Source organism: Lepisma saccharinum, chromosome 6 (genome assembly GCF_977018435.1).
Source record: "Lepisma saccharinum chromosome 6, izLepSacc3.1, whole genome shotgun sequence".
Classification (NCBI taxonomy): Eukaryota; Metazoa; Arthropoda; class Insecta; order Zygentoma; family Lepismatidae; genus Lepisma; species Lepisma saccharinum.
Genome location: NC_139234.1, coordinates 79,597,269 through 79,619,708, shown reverse-complemented (window position 1 = coordinate 79,619,708; position 22,440 = coordinate 79,597,269). Strand labels below are relative to the sequence as shown.

The following is a 22,440-nucleotide window of genomic DNA, read 5'->3' as shown; positions in this document are numbered from 1 at the left end:
TCAACGTTGTCCCTCCATCTTCGTCTTGGCCTTCCTACAGGTCTCTTACCATCAGGTTTCCCAACAAGAATCCTGTAAACTCCTCTTTCCTCTCCCATTCGTGCCACATGGCCTGCCCACCTACGTCTTCTTGATTTAATTATTCTAATAATATCTGGGCATGAATACAAATTATGTAGTTCTAAATTATGTAACCTTCTCCACTCACCTGTCTCCTCATCCCTTTTAGGTCCAAAGATTTTCCTAAGGATCTTATTTTCAAATACTCTCAATTTATGTTCCTCTTTCAATGTAAGGGACCAAGTTTCACATCCATATAATACTACAGGCAAAATTACTGTTTTGTATAAACTTTTAGTTTCTTAGATATTAAACGAGAAGACAAAAGTTTATGAAGAGAGAAGTAACATGCATTTCCTGAATTAAGCCTACTTTTTATTTCCTCTTTAATATAATTTTCATTTGTTAATATTACTCCTAAGTATTTGAATTTGGAAACTGGTTCAAACGAGTTGTTATCAATAATTAGATTTTGATTATTACCTAACACTTGGTATCGGCCTGTAAGCATATATTTAGTTTTCTCTTTGTTAACTTCCAAACCTATCTCTTTAGCAGTTTTGAAAAATATTTTAGCATTATTCTTAATTGTATTCACATCATCCCCCAGTAAGTCTACATCATCTGCATATGCTAACAACTGAGTCACACCATTTAATTTTAGTCCTTCGTTAGTTTCTTTTACCTTCCTAACAGCATATTCTAAGGCAAAATTAAAGAGCAATGGAGATAATGCATCTCCTTGTTTTAACCCATCAGGAATTGTAAATTTGTCAGACATATTAATACCCACATGAATTTTACTTTCTGTTTCACTGGTGCATATTTTTGTCATACTAACAAGCTTCTTAGGTATTCCAAACTCTACTAATATATTATATAATTTATCTCTTTTGACCGAATCATATGCTTTTTTGAAATCAATGAATAGCTGATGGACATTTTGATTATATTCCCACTTTTTTTCAAGTGTCTGTCTGATGTGAAAAATTTGATCTGTAGTTGATCTGTTACGTTTAAATCCACATTGATAATCACCTATAATTTCATTAGCATATGGTGTTAGTCTTGTTAAAAGAATGTTAGATAATATTTTATATATTGTTGAGAGTAAAGATATTCCACGGTAATTATTGCAGTTCATTTTATCACCTTTTTTAAACACATGAACAATTATGGATTCTTTCCACTGTTGAGGGATTTCTTCTTTATTCCATATTAAACAAATTAATTTATGAATTTGACATATTAATGAATTTCCACCATATTTAATTAACTCAGCTGGTACTAAATCAATGCCAGGTGCTTTGTTATTCTTTAGCCTTTTAATAGCATCTTTAACTTCAGTCAAGTTAGGTTCTGGAAGTAAAGGTTCTGCTGTGTGCACTTCATTTACTTCTGATTTATCTCCTACATGAACATTTAAAAGGTCATTAAAGTAGTTCTTCCATCTATTTAGAATATCACTTGGGTCAGCTAGAAAATCACCATCTTTATCTTTTATCAAGTTTACTTTAGGTTGCCACCCCTTTCTAAACTCATTTACACCTTTATATAAATCTGATATTTTTATTTTTACTGTTTGTTTCAATTTCATTAATTTTGCTTTTCAAGTAATCTCTTTTTTTACTTCTAAACGTGTGGTTAACTTCTCGCTTTATTCTATTATAATTGTTTAGATTTGTATCATCAGAGCTATTTAACCACCTAAGTCTAGCCTGATTTCTTATTTCTATTAGATTATGACATTCATTACACAGGGCCGCATGGGTTCTGTTGTTTTTATAATTTTGGGTGTTTTACAGGCATTTGAACTTGCTGATGCTGAAACTGGCATTAGTTTTCTCACAGCACGCAAGAATTTTTTACAATTCCCAATTTTTATATGTGGGTTGTGGTATGCACGTTCCAGTGCAATTGAATTGATTGTCGCTAGATGTCACTGGTACGTTTCAAAATTATTCAACAAGTAATAAAGACGAACAAGCTTTAAATACAGAGAAGTTTTGTTTTATTTAAATTAATTAATATGTTTCTTGCCTAAATGCTGAAAATAATACTATGTAAAACATTGATTAATCATTTAAAATTAATTTGATATGTAACTCTCAAAAGTCCTAATTTGCATGGTGTGGCCATGGCATCTCATGGTTGTCTGAATAGCCCAGATATGTTTTGCTACATCTGCGGTGAATTTGTTCCCTGGGTAGAGAGACAGGAAATTACAGATTTTGTAAGAAGAGCATATTACGCATACTTTAAAATGAAACTAGGAGATCAAGATAAATCGTGGTCCCCACACAAGGTATGTAGATCATGTGTGGAATGTTTACGAAACTGGAGCACGGGAAAGTGGCCACCTATGCCATTTGCAATACCTATGGTGTGGAGAGAGCCTCAGGATCACAGCAATGATTGTTACTTCTGTTCCTGTGAAATTGTAGGTCGAAATATTAGAAACAAGAAGAGGATAGTGTATCCCAATATTCCCTCTGCAATGAGACCTGTGTTGCACGGTCCAGACTTGCCTGTACAGACACCTCCATCAAGTCTTGAGTGTGTAAGTGATCCTGGTTCACTAAGTATTTCAGTGGAAGGAAGTGAAATTTAAGATGACATTTATGACCCCCCTCACGGATCTCGTGACCCTATACCGTTCACTCAAAGTGAACTCAGTGATTTAGTTAGAGACCTAAATTTATGTAAAGAATCAGCTGAGCTTCTTTTGTTCCAGACTTAACGAAACGAACTTGCTGGCTCATGGAACAACATTTACCTGTTACAGACACCGAGAAAAAGAGTTTGTGCCTTATTTCTCGAAACAAGATTCTCTCGTGTTTTGTTGTGATGTGTCCGGTTTGCTGACTAAGTTAAATTTTCCTTGTCTTTCAACTGATTGGAGGCTATTCATTGACTGGAATAAAACAAGTTTAAAATTTGTTCCATTACATAATGGAATATGTAATATTGCTCATTCTGTGTCACTAAAAGAAACCTACAGCAATATGCAACTTGTTCGTAATAAAATTAAATATGAGGACCATGGTTGGTTGCTGTGTGGTGATCTTAAAGTTTTGAGCATTTTACTTGGACTACAATGTGGATATACCAAAAAGGCCATGTTACATCTGTGAGTGGGATAGTAGGGTACGATATTACCACTGGGAAAGAAAAGAATGGCCAATACGGAAAACATTGAACCCGGGTTCAAAGAACATACAACAACATTTAGTCAGTCCTGAGAAAGTTGTACTTCCTCCTCTTCATATCAAATTAGGGCTGATTAAACAATTTGTGAAGGCACTTAACAAGGAAGGACAATGTTTCCAGTTCATATGCAACAAATTTCCATCCCTGTCATACGGCAAAGTGAAAGAAGGTGTTTTTGTTGGACCAGACATTAGGAAATTAATGAATGATAAAGACTTCGAGGAAACAATGACTGTAGCTGAAAGAGATGCTTGGATAGCATTTAAAAGTGTAGTGTTGAACTTCTTGGGGAACCACAAAAGTCCTGATTACAGAGAAGTTGTTGAGAATATGTTAATTAAATTTCAAGAGCTGGGTTGTAACATGAATCTCAAATTACATTTTTTTGCATTCACACCATGATAACTTTCCACAAAATCTCGGTGAATTAAGTGAGGAACAAGGCGAACGGTTCCATCAGGACATGAGGGATATGGAGAAAAGGTATCAAGGACATTGGAGTGTTAGCATGATTGCTGACTACTGTTGGGCATTGTAGAGAGAAACGCCAGAAGAAAATCACAAGAAAGTTAGGAAAGCTTACAGAAGAAAGCGTGCTAAACAGAACTGAAAAATATGTATTGTGTAATGATTTTCTTGTGTGTATATTATATACTGCTTTATGTCGTTGTCTATATTATATGGGTCCTTTGTGCCTGCCTGTATTCATTTTAAAATAAACATGTTCGTGCGTTTAGTGTGATAAGCTACTTATTCTGATTGAAGAAAAGAAAAATTATAATAAAACAGTATGCAATATTGGACAAACCCCAAGTTTTGAAATTTGATTTGTAAGAAAACCTTGTGTGATAGAGAAAAACGAATTCCATATTCATGATCAGCATGGCACAAATAATAAAGTTCACCTATTAAACAAAAAACAACATTAAATTGAATTTCATTTGCAGCCCTGTGTTATCAAACCATGGCTTACTTTCTCTCGGTTTATGGTATCCTATACTTTCTTTAGCTGCTGATTCTATTGCATTACGTATGTGCTCCCAATTCTTATTTACGTCTGTTTCATTTATATTTTCATCACCATTTAAATCCTGCAAAACATCAAATCTATTTGACAGTTTAATTTGGTAATCTTTCTTAATTCTTTCATCAGTAAACTTTCCTGTATCAAATTTTAGAACTTTTAGATTTTGTTGCTTATGATTTATCACTGAGAGTCTTTCTCTTCATTTAGCAATTACAAAATAATGGTCACTGGCACAGTCAGCACCTCTATGTGTACGAACGTCAATTATACTAGTATGCCTTCTCTTATCAATGAGAATATGATCTATCTGATTATGAGTTTTACCATCTGGAGAAGACCAGGTATATTTATGGATATCTTTATGTTTAAAAGTGGTATTTTTCACAATTAAATTCTTTGAGGTTGCAAAAGTAATCAATCTTATACCATTATCAATATTTAATTCATGAAGACTTTCTTTACCAATCGTGGGTTTAAATGTCTCTTCTGTGCCAATCTGTGCATTACAGTCACCTAACAGAATTTTCATATCATACTGAGAAAATTTATCAAAGACCTGTTCTATCTGCATAAAAATCATCTTTAGTATTATCATCTTTATTTTCCGTTGGTGCATGTATGTTTATTAAAATAATTTTACACCACCTACCCTGTAAAACTGCATATGATATCCTATCATTAATAAATTCTACTGTTTTAAGAGCCGAGATAATTCTATTATTTATGAAAAAGCCTGTTCCAAAATTATGATTTTCATTACCACCATAGAAAAAAGTATAATTTTTGGTTTTACAATTCCCTTCTCCTGGCCACCTAACTTCCTGGACAGCTAGTACATGTAATTTATACTTAACTATCTCATTAACTGTACACTGAAATGTCCCAGGCCGGTAAAGGCTCAGAACATTCCAGGTGCCTAATTTAATATCCTTATTCCTAATTTAGATCTTATCCTTAGTCCAGGGACCTCCCAAAGTAGTCTCCACCCGGAGATCCGAACGGGGGACTATTTTACCTCCGGAATATTTTAGCTTGGGAACATCCATGGCCTTATATTGCTTTGTTTCTTGACATGTCTTTTTACAGTGCAGAGTTGTCAGCTCTACGCCTAACCCCCAATATGAATGGAGGAACTACTACACAAGACAAACACAAACACATTAGACAGCCCAACTACTACACAAGACGAACACAAACACATTAGACAGCCCAACTACTACACAAGACACACACAAACACATCACAACTATAACACAATATAAACACAAACACATCACAACTACTACACAATATAAACATAAACAAACTACACACCACAACTACTACACAAGACAAACACAAACAAATTAGACAGCACAACTACTACACAAACATACTAGACAGCACAATTACAACACAAGACACACATACATACACACCACCGATACTACACAAGACAAACAGAAACACATTAGACAGCATAACTACTACACAAGATAAACACAAACACACTAGACAGCACAACTACTACACAAGACAACCCCAACCACACTAGACAGCACAGGATACAAGATTCACGATATTAGATCCAGAATTCAAGATTCTGATATTCAGTTCAGGGTTAGGTATTTGATTGAATGATTGATTGATTTGGTTATTTAAGTCCACTTTATGCACAGTAAGGATAATCGGGACTGGACCTACAGTTTAAAGTGGGATCCGAACCACTATGTGCCTCCACTGGGTATCAAACCCGGAACCCCTTGATTACAAGGCGACGACGGTACCATTGCGCCATCGTGGAGGCCCAGGTTTGGTATTTGACTATCAGACCCAGTATTGAAATCACATATCATAGAAAAACAAAATGATGAGCTAGAGAGCAAGTACGCACAAACAGAAAGATTCTAAAACTGAGAAAAGAAGTTAGAAAAGTGGGAAGAAGTTACAATAAACTAAAAAGTAATATCAAAAAATGAGGGGGAGAAAGTTTCGCTTTTTCCATGGAGGGGTGGTTATGACCCTCGTGGAGCCTCCCTGCAGACAGCCATAGTCACATGGGCACTATTACATCAAGATTTGTCAGGAAAACACTACAGTTAAACCGTACAGACAACAGTATCATGTTACGGGAATTATAAGACCTGTCAGTAACTGTAACAGTAACTAGGGTATCTAGTACTTTTTTAAGCCATTGTGTAACCATCATTCCCCTTCTTTAATCCTTACTACAATGCAGGATTTACTTCAAAGTAACTGATGTGATAATATTAGATTTTTTTTAATCCATAAAATTAAGTTCCTCTAACCTTGATAGTTTCCTCCCAGTTTGCCATCACTATGGACCGCAAGGCTGAATATTCTGTGTGAAGTTGCTTGTCATCCACTGACCAGAATCTGTGGAACATAAGCATTTTTTCATACCTGAAAGAAAAGAGGAAAATATCTTGCATTTCTCTATTTGTCTAAATGTCATTGTACTTATTCTGAAATATTGGTCTCAAAATTCTCACCTAAGATTTATACAGTTCCTCTAATATCTGTCGCTATCAAATAAGGAGAGTAATATAACACAAGTAAGAAATTGCTTGTTAATGTAGTATTACGTTTCAGAAATTGTGTCAATATCACATTACTGAAATCAAGTTTCACAGTAGAATGCTAATCATTCATAAATTTTATGGTTGACAAAATATTTTTTACCTGTACTTCCATATCAATCCTCTAGTTGAGTGTCTCAGTACCTCATCCTCATCCATAGCTGCTCAGCTTACGAAGAAACAGTCTTGTGAGGTTCGTGTATTTGTGAATAATACCTTTTTAAGTCATAACTTTTACTAGTGATTTCAGTTCATGTGGATTTTTATGTAATGTTTTGCCTTAGTGTATTTTGATACTTCATGAAGATAAGTGATAACAAGTACAGATGTATCTTCAAAAAGGTACATTTTTTCAACACAACTAACACTAAATCGGCAATTAAAAATTATGTATATGAAAATTACATTTCAATAAAAGATTAGATGAATATATTTTATCTTGCAAACATTTTTTCAAGCACGTAACATGGAACATAACTGTGCTGTATCTCATTTTCATTATGTCACATTGTGATTTCAATCAAAATAGAGCTAATTTATGTTAAATCATCATACTTTTATTCATAAATTTTCTGAATGATTAGTCTTTATTTTACATGCATCTAGGGAAGGTTAGCATTCTGTGGTTTAGTAATCGTATTATTATTTTTAAAAATAGTGATTAATACTTTATATCATTTTACTTGAATTAACTTGCTAATTCAGAACTAACAATTATATTTGCTTGTAACATTACATTGATTTCTTACGAATGAAGAATAGTCATTTTTGTATTCTCAGATAGCGCTAGCACCGTGAATGACAATAATGTGAACATGTGTGTGTGTTGGGGATGCAACATACATATAGTTCACTTGAGAATTTTCATCTGTCTATTTTAGGGGTGCGTGGGACAAAATCTTTTCAGTCGGGACGGGAATTTTTTAAATACCGACATTCGGGATGGGAATAATTCACAATTTCCCGACAAAGTGGGGAAATTTTCAGGATGGGAAATATTCGAAATTTCCTGAGGCTCTGAAAATCTCGAATACTACAAGTCATTTTCACTTTAAGTGATTGTTTTTGCATTTCTGGAATAAAAACTAACAATTTCTGATAAGTTCCAGACACTTAGAATGCAGAAAACGTTGAGAATTAACGACTTTTTAAAATGACCATTCGGTATTTCCTGACTGCTCGGGATCCCGAAAAGTTGGGAAGTCATTTCCCGAAGTCGGGATTGGGATGGGAATTTTTTTCCTGATCCCGGTCCCAACTTTTCGGGATCCCGCACAAAACATTACTTTTTGAAAGTGGCTACTGTACATTTCTGGAACTAATACTTTCAGATATCGATACTGTAGCCACATATGGATACATAATATTCATGACTACCTTTACAATTTTATTATTAAAACTTAGCAAATATGCTCAAAGATAGTTATTTTTCATCTCACAAAAATCTCTAATGGGGACATTCCAGCATTACATGTGTGACATTTTACACACAAAATTTAATGTTCTAGACATGAGATTGGATTGAAATATTTATAATGAAGTGATTTCATAGAATTATTAAGTGCTTTGTGGTGTCCGCTAACAAATGAAAAAAACTTGAATATGATGGTATAGGCTGTATCAGGGTTGCCCACTGCCCCCCCCCAAGACCCATGATGCACTCCCCCTAAAAAAGTAGAACACCCCCCTCCCCCCATTTATGCCGAATTAATTACTCAAATTATTTTTGTCGGACAAAATTTGCGGAAAAATATAATACCAGAGGTGCAACCACGAATTTTTGTCTTTGGGAGGAGGAGGGGCAAGTACCAGGATAAACGTAATAATAATAATAATAACATTAATAATGGCTATATTATTATTGTTGTTATTATTATTACTACTACCAGTAGTAGTAGTAGTATCAAATATGTTATTATCCTCATAAATTACGCAAAAAGGGGGTAGAAGTCTGTGCTAAAGCATTTGTTTGGAACAAACGATTTGAAATATTTTTTCAACACCGTCAATTTCACATTAGCTAATAATGTATTTTTGAATGGCAGAAAATGAATGATAAATGCATCCCGAAGATACATGTGTAACTTTTATGTACAACATATGTTTTACACATATGCAACATGGAGCGACATAAAATAGAAAATACATATGTAACAAGCTAACACTAAATTGTGTACATATTGAAAGATTATTCAATACAAATATACAATACATATTAGGTTATAATTACAGAAAACAAGCAGAATGCGAGCGAAGCGAGCAAGAAAATTTGTAGATCCAATTTTTGCAATTGTAAACAATATTGATTTAATAGGGTGCAAATAATTTCACTGGACGCCATGGCATTGTCTCTCTTACAACTTTTTTTTAGATCATTCGGCACCCATGGCCAACTCCCATCACCCCTAGCTACAGCTCTGAACTTGACGAAAATGAGAAAAGCAGATAATATGAGCGAAGCAAGCAAGACAATTTTACAAAATGTATTTTTATTTGCATAAAATTTGAAATCGAAGGGGTAATTGCTTCTCTGTCCCCCCCCCCCTAGAGTGCCCTTGGCCTTCAATGTTTGTCCCCTCGTGCTACCATAGAATTGACTTCCGTCGAAGGTTGGTTGGGGGGCGATGACCCTCTGCTTCCCTGTGGTTGCATCACTGTATAATACAGACATATTTAAGCAATATATGTTTACTTAGATACTTTAGGCTCACTGCCATTGTTAGTCAACCTTACTCTGCACAGTTTGTCTGCTCCACTAACCTTGTATTAATGCGAATACCACCCCCCTCCATCCAAACCAATTCTAAATGCATAAGGGGTGGTGTTTCATTTCAACCCTATGGCAGCGATCACCCACAGGTAGGTAGAAAAACTAAACATAATAGCCAAAACTAAAAATCAATAACAAGTCAATCAAACGATACAATCCCCCCCATTATTGTGTGAAGATATATAGAATTGGTATAAAATTTTGTCCCCCCCAAAAATTCCCATGATGCAGGTGCATCATGAAATTTTCCTGTCGGCACCCCTGGGCTGAATACATGAATAGCATTAACAAAAGTGTGTTACTTGTGTGACACTTTATATAAATGTAGCAAATTTTGACTTCATTTGTCTGTGAAGCACACAGACTGCAGAGGCTAGTGACCTTTATTGGTGAAATGTGCAAATTATATGCATTCACAAACATCTAAACCTTAATGCAATTAAAAACAATAATAATTTCCATATTAATTCATTTTGTATTTATATGGAGTAGGACTACTTTTTGTGGAATGGCCCAATGCAGATTAACAAATTCTATTGCATGTATGGTGTCCTTACCATTTGGCCACTGGTTCCATTCCAAAGTCATCTTGATTTCCTACCACGTGGTCTATGAAATCCAACTTTGCAGGGGGACTGAAAGATAATACACAAATGATGTAATAACATACATATACTTACTTAATCAAATCTAGATTTTTTCTTGTTGAAAATTTTTACTTATACTCTACCACACTATTGTTGAGTTATTCTCAAATACTGTAGTAGATAAAAGAGGTAATTAAAAAGAAATGCATCTCTAGACATCAGAAGATTTATTTACAATATTATATTATTTCATGTTGTCATTACATTGAATTTTCTCATAATGTACACCTCTCGATAATGGAAAGATTTTATTTCCCTAGCAGAAAAACATGGGAGTATATGAAGAGTTTCAATTTACATCTCAGTAACGGATTGCAGGAATGGGGATGCAGGGGTATAGGGGTGAAAGGGGTACAGTACACCCTAAATCCTTCAATCCAAGCTATACATCCTCAAATAATATGACACATATTGCCATTCGAAGAATCTTACTTTTTTGTAGCTAAACACAACTTGTTTTTTTTGTCTACATTATCTTCCTATTGAAAAGAATTCAAACCACATAAAACTATTATACTGCATTGTGATACTAGTTAGTTCACTGATTTTGCTCTCAAAAAACTTTTTAAGAAGGTGAAAGAAGCCATTTAAAATGAGTGCCAAAAAATGGAATGAGATAAATTTTAGTTTAAAGAAGTAAAACTGCAAGTTAATGTCAGTTTGTGTAAGGGGTAGTCACATTCTAAGAAAGTAAGTGATACAAATCTGCTTCAGAAAAGTATACGATTGACATTCAATTTCAGAAACAAAATGCTTAAAGTTTAAAACATTATTGTTTTATTGAAAATATTGATTTTAAAAATTGTGATCTCGTACAAGCCATTTCAGAAAATAAATCTAACTTTGGAATGTTGTGCTTGTGATGAGCTCATGTAACAGATAGAAGGAACAGAAAACCAGGAAAAATTTTAAAATATTGGAAATTATTTAACAAGATCATTCAAATGTTCAACATTCAAAACTGGAGGAAAAAAATACACCTCTGCCCAAACGTGCTAGATGTAAAGATATGTTTGTCCAAACATTAATCTACTTAATCACTGTGAAATATGGATTGAAGAACTAGGGGATTCCTCAATGTTGAAAATTTGTTATAACCAATAACAGACAAAATCAAATGCAACCTCTCTTTGCAATTCCAAGAGATTATTGAAATGTCATACAATTGTATGAGATAAATTAATTGCAGACATTTATATCATCCTACATAGGAAATGAAATTGCAGAATGTAATGTTTGACATGACACCCACTTCTTAATGGTCTGTAATGTGTCCCTAATTGAATCTCTAAATTCATTAAAAATAGTTCAATTGGCTGGGAAGTCAAGATAATGAACTGGTGATATTAAGCATACCAGCGTGTTTCTGGTGATATTCTAGTCCATTTCGATATGATACATGACCATCTTTTCATTGAAGAAGACACTGGCATATGCAGAGGGGAAGCTCCCGAAATTTTTACAAAAATCAAAATTTTCAAATGAAAATTCATTAAGAACTCAAGAAAAGAAAAGATGTAAATGTTAACCCTCATAAAATTAATCCCGATTACCATCTTTTAATAGAGTGAAAAGCTCCAAATATACATAATATTTTATTGTGTATCCTGCTCACCTAGAACAAAGCTATACACTATCCACCTTTTCAATTCTAGCCCCTCCCCCCCCAAAAAAAGTCCTGCATATGCCAGTGGGAGAAAATGAAGTTGACTCCAAGATGGCAGACTAAAACTGTCACCACGTTGGTAACATACCCTAACAAGCTCTCTCACCCTTTCCTGTATTGTGTTCAGGGTTTGGTTTGTGTTAACTTATTTATTTTAAACACATGTTTCCACACTTCCTGTACTACAAAATACTTATTCTCAGAGAATGTCCATGCAGCAATACTTACAGTTTGTCAGCCAGAATATCATCTTGAGGAGGCTTTGCATAACCAGGTAAGAAGAGGCCATTGTATCTGCTGCGATCAACAAAAGTATGTGTTGTGTCACCATACTGTTCAAAGAGAAGGAAGAAAAACATTTTTGGGTTAACAAATGTACTAAAGTTTAATATGTGCAGAAAGCATTACATATATAAAGACAGAATGTTTTTCCAAATTTAATCTGAAGCTCGTACTTTTGGATATGGAATATTGCTAAAGTAAATGTTGACAGAAGGCATACCTAATTCTCATTTCAGGCTACATGTATGGGCCTGAAAGTAAGACATTAAGACACATTCAGGTATATGCCACACCCTAAAAAATAATCAGAGAGAATAAGGGAAGAGAAATGACCAGTACTAATTTTATTTTAGTATTTGGAAAACAATATGTACCTCTATAATTTCCATTTGACACATTTATTTTCTTGTTGGACACAATATCAGTCATTATTAACTTCAGTGGTAAATACAGTCTTAACACCAAAATCAAATATTACATTGTTGCATCATAATGCAGCCAGTTTCATTTTCAGATGCTACCTGTATTGCTGTATTTTTTTAAAAAATGAGAAATAAGTACCATTTTCAAACAGCTTGAAATTTGGATAAAAAGTACAGCTTATTTTTGGGCCAATATGCACTTCAGTCACTGATTTAGAGGAAATTTTTTTCAACAATCACAATCTCTTCATAGCTTCTTGCTAACAGCAGACTTGAAACAAATTATTCAAAAACATGTAAAAATTGTGGCTAGGGCAAAATTTAAACCTGATACTTTGCTACCTACTGCAGATCCAGATTTATAAGTGATACTGGACTCTTGCAAAAGGTATGGAATTGCAAAATCAATATTTTCTACTTATTACTTTTCAAAGAGACAGTAATAAGAGTTGGCATGCCCAAAACCCACGCTTAACTACAAGCCACTTTCCACATGTTCAATCTAGTATTTGAAAGTACCACTTACTTGCAATACAGTTTTGAGTAATAGTAACTATAACTAATTACTTTTTGAAGTGAATGACTTTGACTGTAACTCAATAACTTGGCTGATAATGAGGAATGGAATTAGCAGATAATTTTTCTGTATATTTCAGCAGTAATGAACAAAATTTTGGTTTGCTAACAAGGCGAAACAAAATTTTTACAGAAAACTGATATAGTATTTTGTTTCTAGCAAAACCATTGCATGGCATAATTTTTTTCAAGTATGAGAGTTTTCTTTTAATATTATAGCATTGTGCATAAGTGACCCAGTGAGTGAAGAGATTCTCTTGAAATATCAGCCAGGCCAATTCCAGATATAATTCTTTGAAGCATACCCAGAATGATGATATCCCAAAAGAATATATTCATTATTTCCTTCAAGGAAAATGTTAAGAATTATTTAACACTGCATTCTATGTATTTGTATATGTGTGCAAAATGCTATAAACAACTAATTATGAAGGTGATAAATCTAATGATGTCTATTTGTTTGCAAGATATTCCAAAATAATTGTCTACTCAACATCAATTGCTTCCCGAGTGTCATTGTCACTACAAGTCCCTGTAAACCAAGCTAGATTATTTCCAATTTTATTGTTTATGGAGATACAGTGGTATTTACTAGTAGCATTTTATAACATCAAATTTTACGTATTTGAGTTTTAATAAATTATCTGCAGAATTCCTGCAAAAGCAGGCAAAGTTTAAAACATTTTCAAACTTGGTATTCTTAGACATTTTGTAAATAAAACACAGACATTTTTTTCAACTGAATATTGAAGAAATAATCACTTACTGTCTGAACAATAGCAAATCTTACTGTTCCACAGTCATCACTTTCTGCCCAAATATCTCTGACGATTTTGGCTCCACGATCTTTGGCTCTCTGTTAAAATATAAAGTACTATGTTATTAATACATTATTCACAACACACATGGAAGGAAACAGTTAAAAACTACCACACACAAAATGAAATCCTGCCCTTCTGGCTCCTGTTCTTTCTTTTTTGATATGTACAGAGTGTCTCAAAATAATGTGTATACTCTTTGAATGTTAATAACAGAGAAACTATTAAAGATGACTTAACTGATTTTTTGTATTTGAAGTTGCAATGTCTCTGTTGATTGTGTGTGAGGGCGTTCAGGCATTTTGTTCTTTTTAGTCCCGTCACAGTCCACCAGGCATTAGGCACAAGTGTAGACAAAATAGCAGAATTGAGCAATATTTCTTTCGAGAAATGTAAGAAGTGTCGAATATCCACCCAGATCTCCCGAATTATCACCGTTATATTTCTACCTGTAGGAAACTGTGAAGAACAATGTGTACGCCACACTGGATGGCATGAGACATGCGATTGAGACTACCTGTTCGTTCCTTCCTGTATAAACCACATTTGCTGTTTGTCGATCTATTCAGCGTTGCAGACAACGTATTTCTGCCAATAGCGGTCATTTTTAACATCTATAATTCATATGTTCATGGTTTATATGTGCTCGCTATTAGTGTTCCTGTTATTAATGTTCAAAAAGTGTAAACACTATTTTGGGACACACTATATATATATATATATATATATATATATATGTGTGTGTGTGTGTGTGTGTGTGTGTGTGTGTGTGTGTGTGTGTGTGTGTGTGTGTGTGAGAGAGAGAGAGAGAGAGAGAGAGAGAGAGAGAGAGAGAGAGAGAGAGAGAGAGAGAGAGAGTGGGAGAGTGGGTGAGTGCATACTGGACTTTTAAAAGATATAATAAAATAATAAAGAGTTGTAGAACTTTTAAAATTGAAAAACTAATGTGATATATTTCTTCTGCACATTCACTCGTACTAAAAAGCTAACATTTTATCATTTTGTTAATGCTAAATTATGATTTCCACACTTCATTGTCCCAGAACCTTCAGTTCAATTTGACTTGTCGCTGAGGATACATACATACGTGGTATGTACATAAAGTAATGAGACTGGCAACACTGCGCACGAACCGGCGACGCTGGTTATGTGGGATTTGGAGGGGAGGTGGATGAACATGTGATACACCATCAGTGCAAGTTGGAACTTGCTAGCGTCACGTTGGTTGTCCATAGCGATTGTTTTAGTGAAACAGGTTTTGCTTGTGCGTTTGAACAATGAGTGACACGAACATTGAGCAACGGTATGCGATCAAGTTTTGCTTCAGACTTGGACACAGTGCAATGGAAACTTTTGCAAAACTTCAACAGCCCTACAGAGACAGTGTTTTGTCAAGGGGCCAGGTGTTTCATTGGTTTAAGACATTTGCAGAAGGAAGAGAGTCAATTGCATATGAACCTCGCAGTGGAAGGCCTTCGGTTGCAAGAACTGATGCAAATGTCGACAGAGTCCAGGAGCTTGTGCGTGCCAATTATCGGTTGACAGTCAGAATGATCGCGGCAGAGTTGAATTTGAGTCACACCACCGTTCATCAGCTGTTGACCAATGAATTGGGATGCGAAAAATCTGCTCCAAACTGGTTCCGAGAAGCTTCACGCAGGAGCAAAAGAACTAGCGGAGTGACAGGTGTGTTGATTTTTTGGATGCGATTGGAAATGATCCCCATTTTCTGGAACGTGTCATTACGGGTGACAAGACTTGGGTGTTCCAATACGACCCGGAAACTAAGCACCAGAGCATGGAATGGTACACTCCAAGCTCTCCAAGGTCAAAAAAAGCAAGAATGACCAAGTCAAAGATCAAAAGCATGCTGATTTGCTTCTTTGATAGCCAGGGAATAGTTCACAAAGAGTTCGTGCCTCCAGGCCAAGGGGTTAATCAACACTTTTACCAAGAGGTTCTGGAAAGCCTGCGAAAAAGGGTCATGCATGTGCGACCAAACATCAAACTGAACTGAGTGTTGCATCACAACAATGCGCCTTGTCACACATCAATTTCAGTAAACAATTTTTTGGCCAGTAAGAACATTCCTGTGGCTCCTCAGCCTCCTTATTCGCCCAACTTGAGTTCTTGTGACTTTTCCCTATTCCCGAGATTGAAAACACACCTGAAGGGACGTCGATTTGACGACATGGACAACATTCAAAAGGCTGTAACCGACCAGCTGAAGGGTATTCCAGTCTCTGCGTTTCAGCACTGCTATGAGGAGTGGAAGAACCATCTCCAGCACTGTGTGGCTTCCCAAGATAATTACTTTGAAGGAGACAATTTTGCATTGTAATGTTCTTGGAATAAAACAGGTAAAAAAAACAGTCTCATTACTATATTTACACACCACGTACATGCTCAGCATTTAAATCAAAAGTCAAAAAGCAATTTGAAGGATAAAATTTGAGTAACTTCTGCATAAAGAACTTGCAGCATTTGGCCCCATCACATGCTGTAAATTCAGAACATTTTAGGGTCCTATGACAATCAATGGCTGACATCATCACTGGTCAGTAAAGGAGAAAGATCTTTGCATATTGCAGTTAAGTGAAGAAAAGAGGAGGAGGAGGAGGACATAGGTCTTTCAGGATCTTAAGTTGAAAGTGTAAATGGATTTATAAAGTTGAATCTGATCTTCGGTTGCCAAGGGCAAAAACTCAGCTTTGTGACAACCCCACACCATTCATTAAGGGTGGGTACATAACCATCCACCCTACCCTCTATTTTCAGCTCCATATTGAACTCAATGACAAACATTAAAAACCGTAAAAGCCAATGCGATGTTGCTTAATAATACTTCTTCATCCAACATTGTTTTTTTTAAAAGGAAAACTGCACCAAAAAGGAAATATAATCCCATCAGTTTGGCGGCTAATATCCTGCCAGTTAAAGAACACAATTCAGTGGGAAATTAACGACATCCTCTCTTGGAACAGAAGATAGATATTACTATTACTATTGCTATTATTATTATCTTTCACTCTCTATATTCATGTGTTCAAGAAAGATTTATTGTTAGTTTTAGATCTCTCTGAGAATGCTCAATTTTAGATGGGCAAAGGGTAGGGTTTGAGTTATTTTTCTTTGTCCAACGTTATGCACAAAAAGGCTAATCGGGACTGGACCTACAGTTTCAAGTGGGATCTGAATCACTATGTGGGCATCGAACCCGGGGCCCCTTCATTACAAGGCAATGTTGTTACCACTATGCTATCGGGGAGGCCCATGGCAAAATACTAGGGTCATTCACAATTTACTCTAGTGAATTTTTACCGCATTTTGAATTCTCAGATTTGGTGGAGACTAGGGGCAGATTGAGGGGGGAGAGATCTTTAATTTTTTTAACCACTTTGATTATCACAGTTAATTACAAAGTTGGAGGGACACCAGCCATGTGGGAACATATAGTGCTGAGAGGAAACAGAAATAAAAAAATGAAAAATATATGGTGTAATATGAATGAAAACTGGAGATTTTCTCGATATTATGAAGTCTTTCCTTAGATCAATGAGGATCTCTGAGCGATACTACACTAATCATTATTGTTATTATTTAAGGGCAGACCAATATGAAATTTCTTCTGATGCCAATAAAGTGCAATAAAAAGAAATATGGTTTCTGATAACCAATATTTTATGGATCAAATATAATGTGACAAACTTGCATGCAAGGTTTTGCTATAAACTGAGTACTTAGATATTTTACTTTACAAAACCATGCCTTTATGGTATGTTTTTATATTCCTTGAATAATATGTAAGTGTCAGACCTGTTCACTCAATTACATGCTATTGATAAAAACATCATTTTGATAAAATTATCTGCAATATTACTGATATGCCTGTATTGATTGGTAGAGATAGAATACCAATTAATCTACGCTATTCATATTGTTATTATTATTGGTAATAATAATAATAATACCTTTACTATGGTGTCCAAATCCTCAACTGCAAAGGCAATGTCTCTGACTCCATCTCCATGTTTTATCAAGTGATCTCCCATTTCAGTATTAAACGGTTCATAAGCTGACATGAACACAAACATGATCTGGAAATACAAAATAATGTCATGAGCAATATGAGTGTATGTCTTTCCATAATATTCATATAACATTTTACAGGTAAGACTCAAAGGTGAAAAATATAACATTTCAGCATTAATGCAGAACTCGTATGCATAACTCCCTCCACCTTTCTATTGTCCGCACATCCAAAACACATAGTGGTCTAGGATTTCAAGGTGTAAAACTCTATAACAAGCTGCCAGAGGAATTCAAGAATCATAATCCAACCAAATTTAAAATAACAGCAAAAAGCTTGCTTATGAAGTATTTGTTTTATAGACCAGAGGAGTACTTAGATCAAATTTTTCATTAATAGACATAACCTTTGATTTTCTTCCATTTTTATGTTCACTAATAGCCATAACCTTTGATTTTTCTTCTATTTTTTAAGTTATTCTATACTCTTTTATACTTTTTAATATGCATAAGTATGTGTTAATTCCTTTGTACTCAAAATCATACATGTAATTAACCTATCCCATATCATAGTGCTATTTGTACTTATAAGATCAAGTGGATGGAAATAAATCTTATCATATCAGACTGTCTCGTGACTGTTAAACTAATGTAGTAGCATTGTCATATTGGTTAATTGATTGAAATCAAAATTTTGTACATTTTGGGGGAGGGGACCAACATACATTCGAGGGTATGTGTTAATTCCTTTGTACTCAAAATTATACATGTAATTTTATTTTATTTTTATTTTATACTCTTTATACTTTTAATATGCTTAAGTATGTGTTAATTCCTTTGTACTCAAAATTACACATGTAATTGACCTATCTCATATCATAGTGCTATTTGTACTCATATGATCAAGTGGATGGAAATAAATCTTATCTTATCTTATCTTATTTAATTTCACAATCTTTGCCATTTGTGTTTTATATTTTAATGTATATTATTTCTCACGCTGCCAGTTAAATTTGTACTGTGCTTTATGTTTCTTATAAAACACAAATGGCAAAGAAATTAAATTAGTTTATTATTTTTCACACTGCCTGTTAAATTTGTACTGTGTTTTATATTTTTATTTTGTGCCACAAAAAATGTTAATTCATGTGTATCCTAACAGGTATACACATAAGTAGATAATGAATGATAGCCACTGAAGACGACATATATTGCATTATTGTAATGCTTAACAGTAATATATCGATATTGATATTGAAATGTTGCCAATGTTTGAATTTGAATTTAAAATTTTGGGTGCGTCAGCACTAAGGCTATTTTGCACCCGTCACATTATATGGGGTCCAGCCCCTTATCGTTACACATAACAACTCTAACGTTGCAGAACTAAAATCATAAAATTTTAAAATCTTCTGGCTTCTGGCTTTTGCTAAAAGCTGAGGCTGTAAAGGAGCACTCAGCACAAATAAGGACAACACAAACAAAATTATACTATCTATGGGGCCAGTCGCCAGAGCCTCGTTTGTCTGCAGTCCAGGGTGTACTACGTGGAAGTGAGGTTGACTATTGGGTGCACTATGTGGAAGGAGCACCCCTTACACCGCTGTTGCCAATGTGTGGACATTTGAAACTAAGAGTGCATATAAACAGAAAATGGCTCAACATCAATCATCTTATCATTGAATTGAAGTTTTTCAAGTTTTGATAACAAGGCTATAGACTAGAGCTAGAGGGAACACCAACTAGGAAGGCGGTTAGCAAAACGATTCTGGCAAAGGGTGCGAAAATCCAACAAATAGTTCTTGATAGTTGTCAATTCTTCTCCCATTGCCAGGTAGGAGAACAAGGAAAACTTCACAGTTCTTGGGCCAATATTGTATGTACCAATATCAGTTGGAAACCCTGTTGGAATGCAGGTGTGCATGTGGAGAAGTCTCTGATGCTTAGGCGGCTAGAAGTTTCACAATCCTTCTGCCATGGAACATCATCTGTTCAGACACAAATTGTGGCCGTGGAGTGGTTCATCCGAATAGGTTCCATTCAGGAGATGCAGTGGGCACTGCACTGAGAAGCATCCAGATGCCAGAGAATGAGCCTCCTTCGACCTGGAGACTTCTGTTTCTGCATGCTGCCATTGGCTATGTCGTCTGACATGTTGTATCATGTTATGATGCTCTGGCACAGTTTGTTGGCACCTTCGTCACAATGCCTGCTGCATCATTGCATCCATTGCCACAATTTGTGTCTGAACAGGCGAAAATTCCATGCCAGACTGATTGCGAGAATTGCAGCTGCCTAAGCTTGGGTTTGGTTACAGCACACTCCTTCTCCAATCACATCGCAGAATATTCAACCGCCTTCCTAGTTGGCATTCCATATAATGTGAGATATTTTAGGAACATTCACCTTGTTCTGGTGGACCACATGTGCTGCAACTTTTCTGGAGCCTGTTTCCAGTCCTTTGTAGGCAAGTGGCTGGAATCCAAGGCGAGCACAGTAATGTGCGGCTGCCTGAAAGTAAAAACAGAAATCAGTTTCTTTAGTTTGTTTAGCACTCTTCTTTTATATATAAAAGAAAGGAAACTTTCAGTGGTATACTTTCCATCCCATCCTATTCCGAGCATGGCAGGCTCATAAAAACCCAGAAGTGGTTGGTGTCATGCCTTCAATGAGAAAGGAAAGGGCAGTGATGAATTCAGAATCCCCTCGGAAATTAATAAGTCCCTCCAAAAAAATTCAGCAAACTGGCAGAGCATTCGGACAATAGCTAAGAAATTTTGTAACCATTCTCATGTTGGCTTTCTTTCATTTAATTTAATGTAGAACATACTTTTTCTGTTGTTTTTTTCCTTCATAATAATAAGCACTGATTCATCATTCAATCCTCTTTATAATTAAAAGTCAAAATAATAAAACAATTTCGTCCGGTTTGATAACTGCTAAAATTAGAAATATGCTGGATCAGGATATGCTTCATCAATCTTGTGTGAAAGTGTCAACTCCTGAGGGGCGACAAATCTACAGAAAGTCTCATTGATGATGTCATTCACAGATATGCTGTAGAGAGCCTAGACACCTTATTTTGCTGTAAATGTAAATTATTGGATGCTGTATTAAAATTTTATTGATTCACATAATCTCATTCTTAAAATGATAGTAAATTAAACACTTAATTTAATATACGTAATATGTAAGGGACAATTTTAAAATATTAGTATTGTGCTATTGGTATAAAATTTGATGCCTATAAGATCGCCCCGTGAAGACATGAAAGTCGCATGGCGATAGATCAGAGCTATACAGTAGATGTTCCAACCAGTGGCGAAGCGTGACATTTTTACGTAGTCATCGCAAGATTTGCCGAACGCCAGGGTCGATCTTTCAACGGAGAGGGGAGGGGGCACAATATTTATCTGCGATAAACGCCAAGGTCACTGCCAATTCAATGTAAAAGCTCATACCACAGACCTTACGACTACAAAAGACACATAATTCTATCCCATACGACGAGAATTATTAAATTGGAAACTAAAATGCAAACACCTCAATTGTCGCGTTTAAAGGTAAGAAAAACCTTTATGGTTCGCCTCCAATTGTTGTTTTGATAATGAAAAGCAGATTCGTATCGTTCAATGTATGCAGTGGAAATAGCAGACATTTGGGTGGTGTGCCCAGGATTTTTTAAAGGGGGGGGGGGGGTTACGTGTACTTTTTAGTAGTCATTCCTGAAGTCCTCATTTTGCCATTTTTTTCTGCTTTTTCTTTCTTCTTTTTTTCAAAAAATATTGGGCCTAAGCAGAATTATAATCCTCAGCACCCCTCCTTGAACACGCCACTGGACGCTCGGAAGAATCTTGATGACTCCAGACAAACCTTGCCGTGGCTATAAACCTGGTGATGGGGGCTGAAATGGAGCCTGTTATGATCCAGACCTTCAAGGGTGGGGGAGAGTACAGGTCGTTGGACCTGCCTGCCTGTTCGCAAGCATTCGGCTGTTCTCGGCACCGGCAGAGACCAGAGAGATTCGCACCATTCTGCCATGAGCTGGGCCGATGAACACCATTGCCTTCAATAGGAAACTTGGCGGGAGGGTTCGGCACGAGGGGTAGTACTGCGGTCTCATTTCGATGCGCTAAGATTAGCGAATCTCTTGCGTATTTCGAGCTGTTTCATGCTGTCGCTTGGCTTATTTCGCTCAAATATGCGAGCATTCTGACTTATTATTTTTACTGCTTCTCTAAAATATGTAAAATGCAATATTTTTATTATTTTGCTTGGTCATCGCCGCATCTCCCGATGACCGGACGCCTCGTCTCTGGTTCCAACACTGTTCATCCATACGTCGCCAACGTGT

The 22,440-nt window shown here is 35.6% G+C and overlaps 1 protein-coding gene across 1 annotated transcript in view; it reads right to left on the bottom strand.

The window, feature by feature from the left end:
- Window positions 1–22,440, bottom strand: part of Hpd (4-hydroxyphenylpyruvate dioxygenase) — a 65,272-nt gene that overhangs the window by 16,905 nt on the left and 25,927 nt on the right. The window contains exons 4-9 of the mRNA XM_083124198.1: window positions 20,493–20,597; window positions 18,029–18,154; window positions 14,006–14,095; window positions 12,188–12,291; window positions 10,204–10,281; window positions 6,586–6,700 (exon numbers count right to left, since the gene is read on the bottom strand). Of these exons, the coding sequence (XP_082980324.1) occupies window positions 6,586–6,700; window positions 10,204–10,281; window positions 12,188–12,291; window positions 14,006–14,095; window positions 18,029–18,154; window positions 20,493–20,597 (618 nt within the window). The remainder of the gene's footprint in view (window positions 1–6,585; window positions 6,701–10,203; window positions 10,282–12,187; window positions 12,292–14,005; window positions 14,096–18,028; window positions 18,155–20,492; window positions 20,598–22,440) is intronic.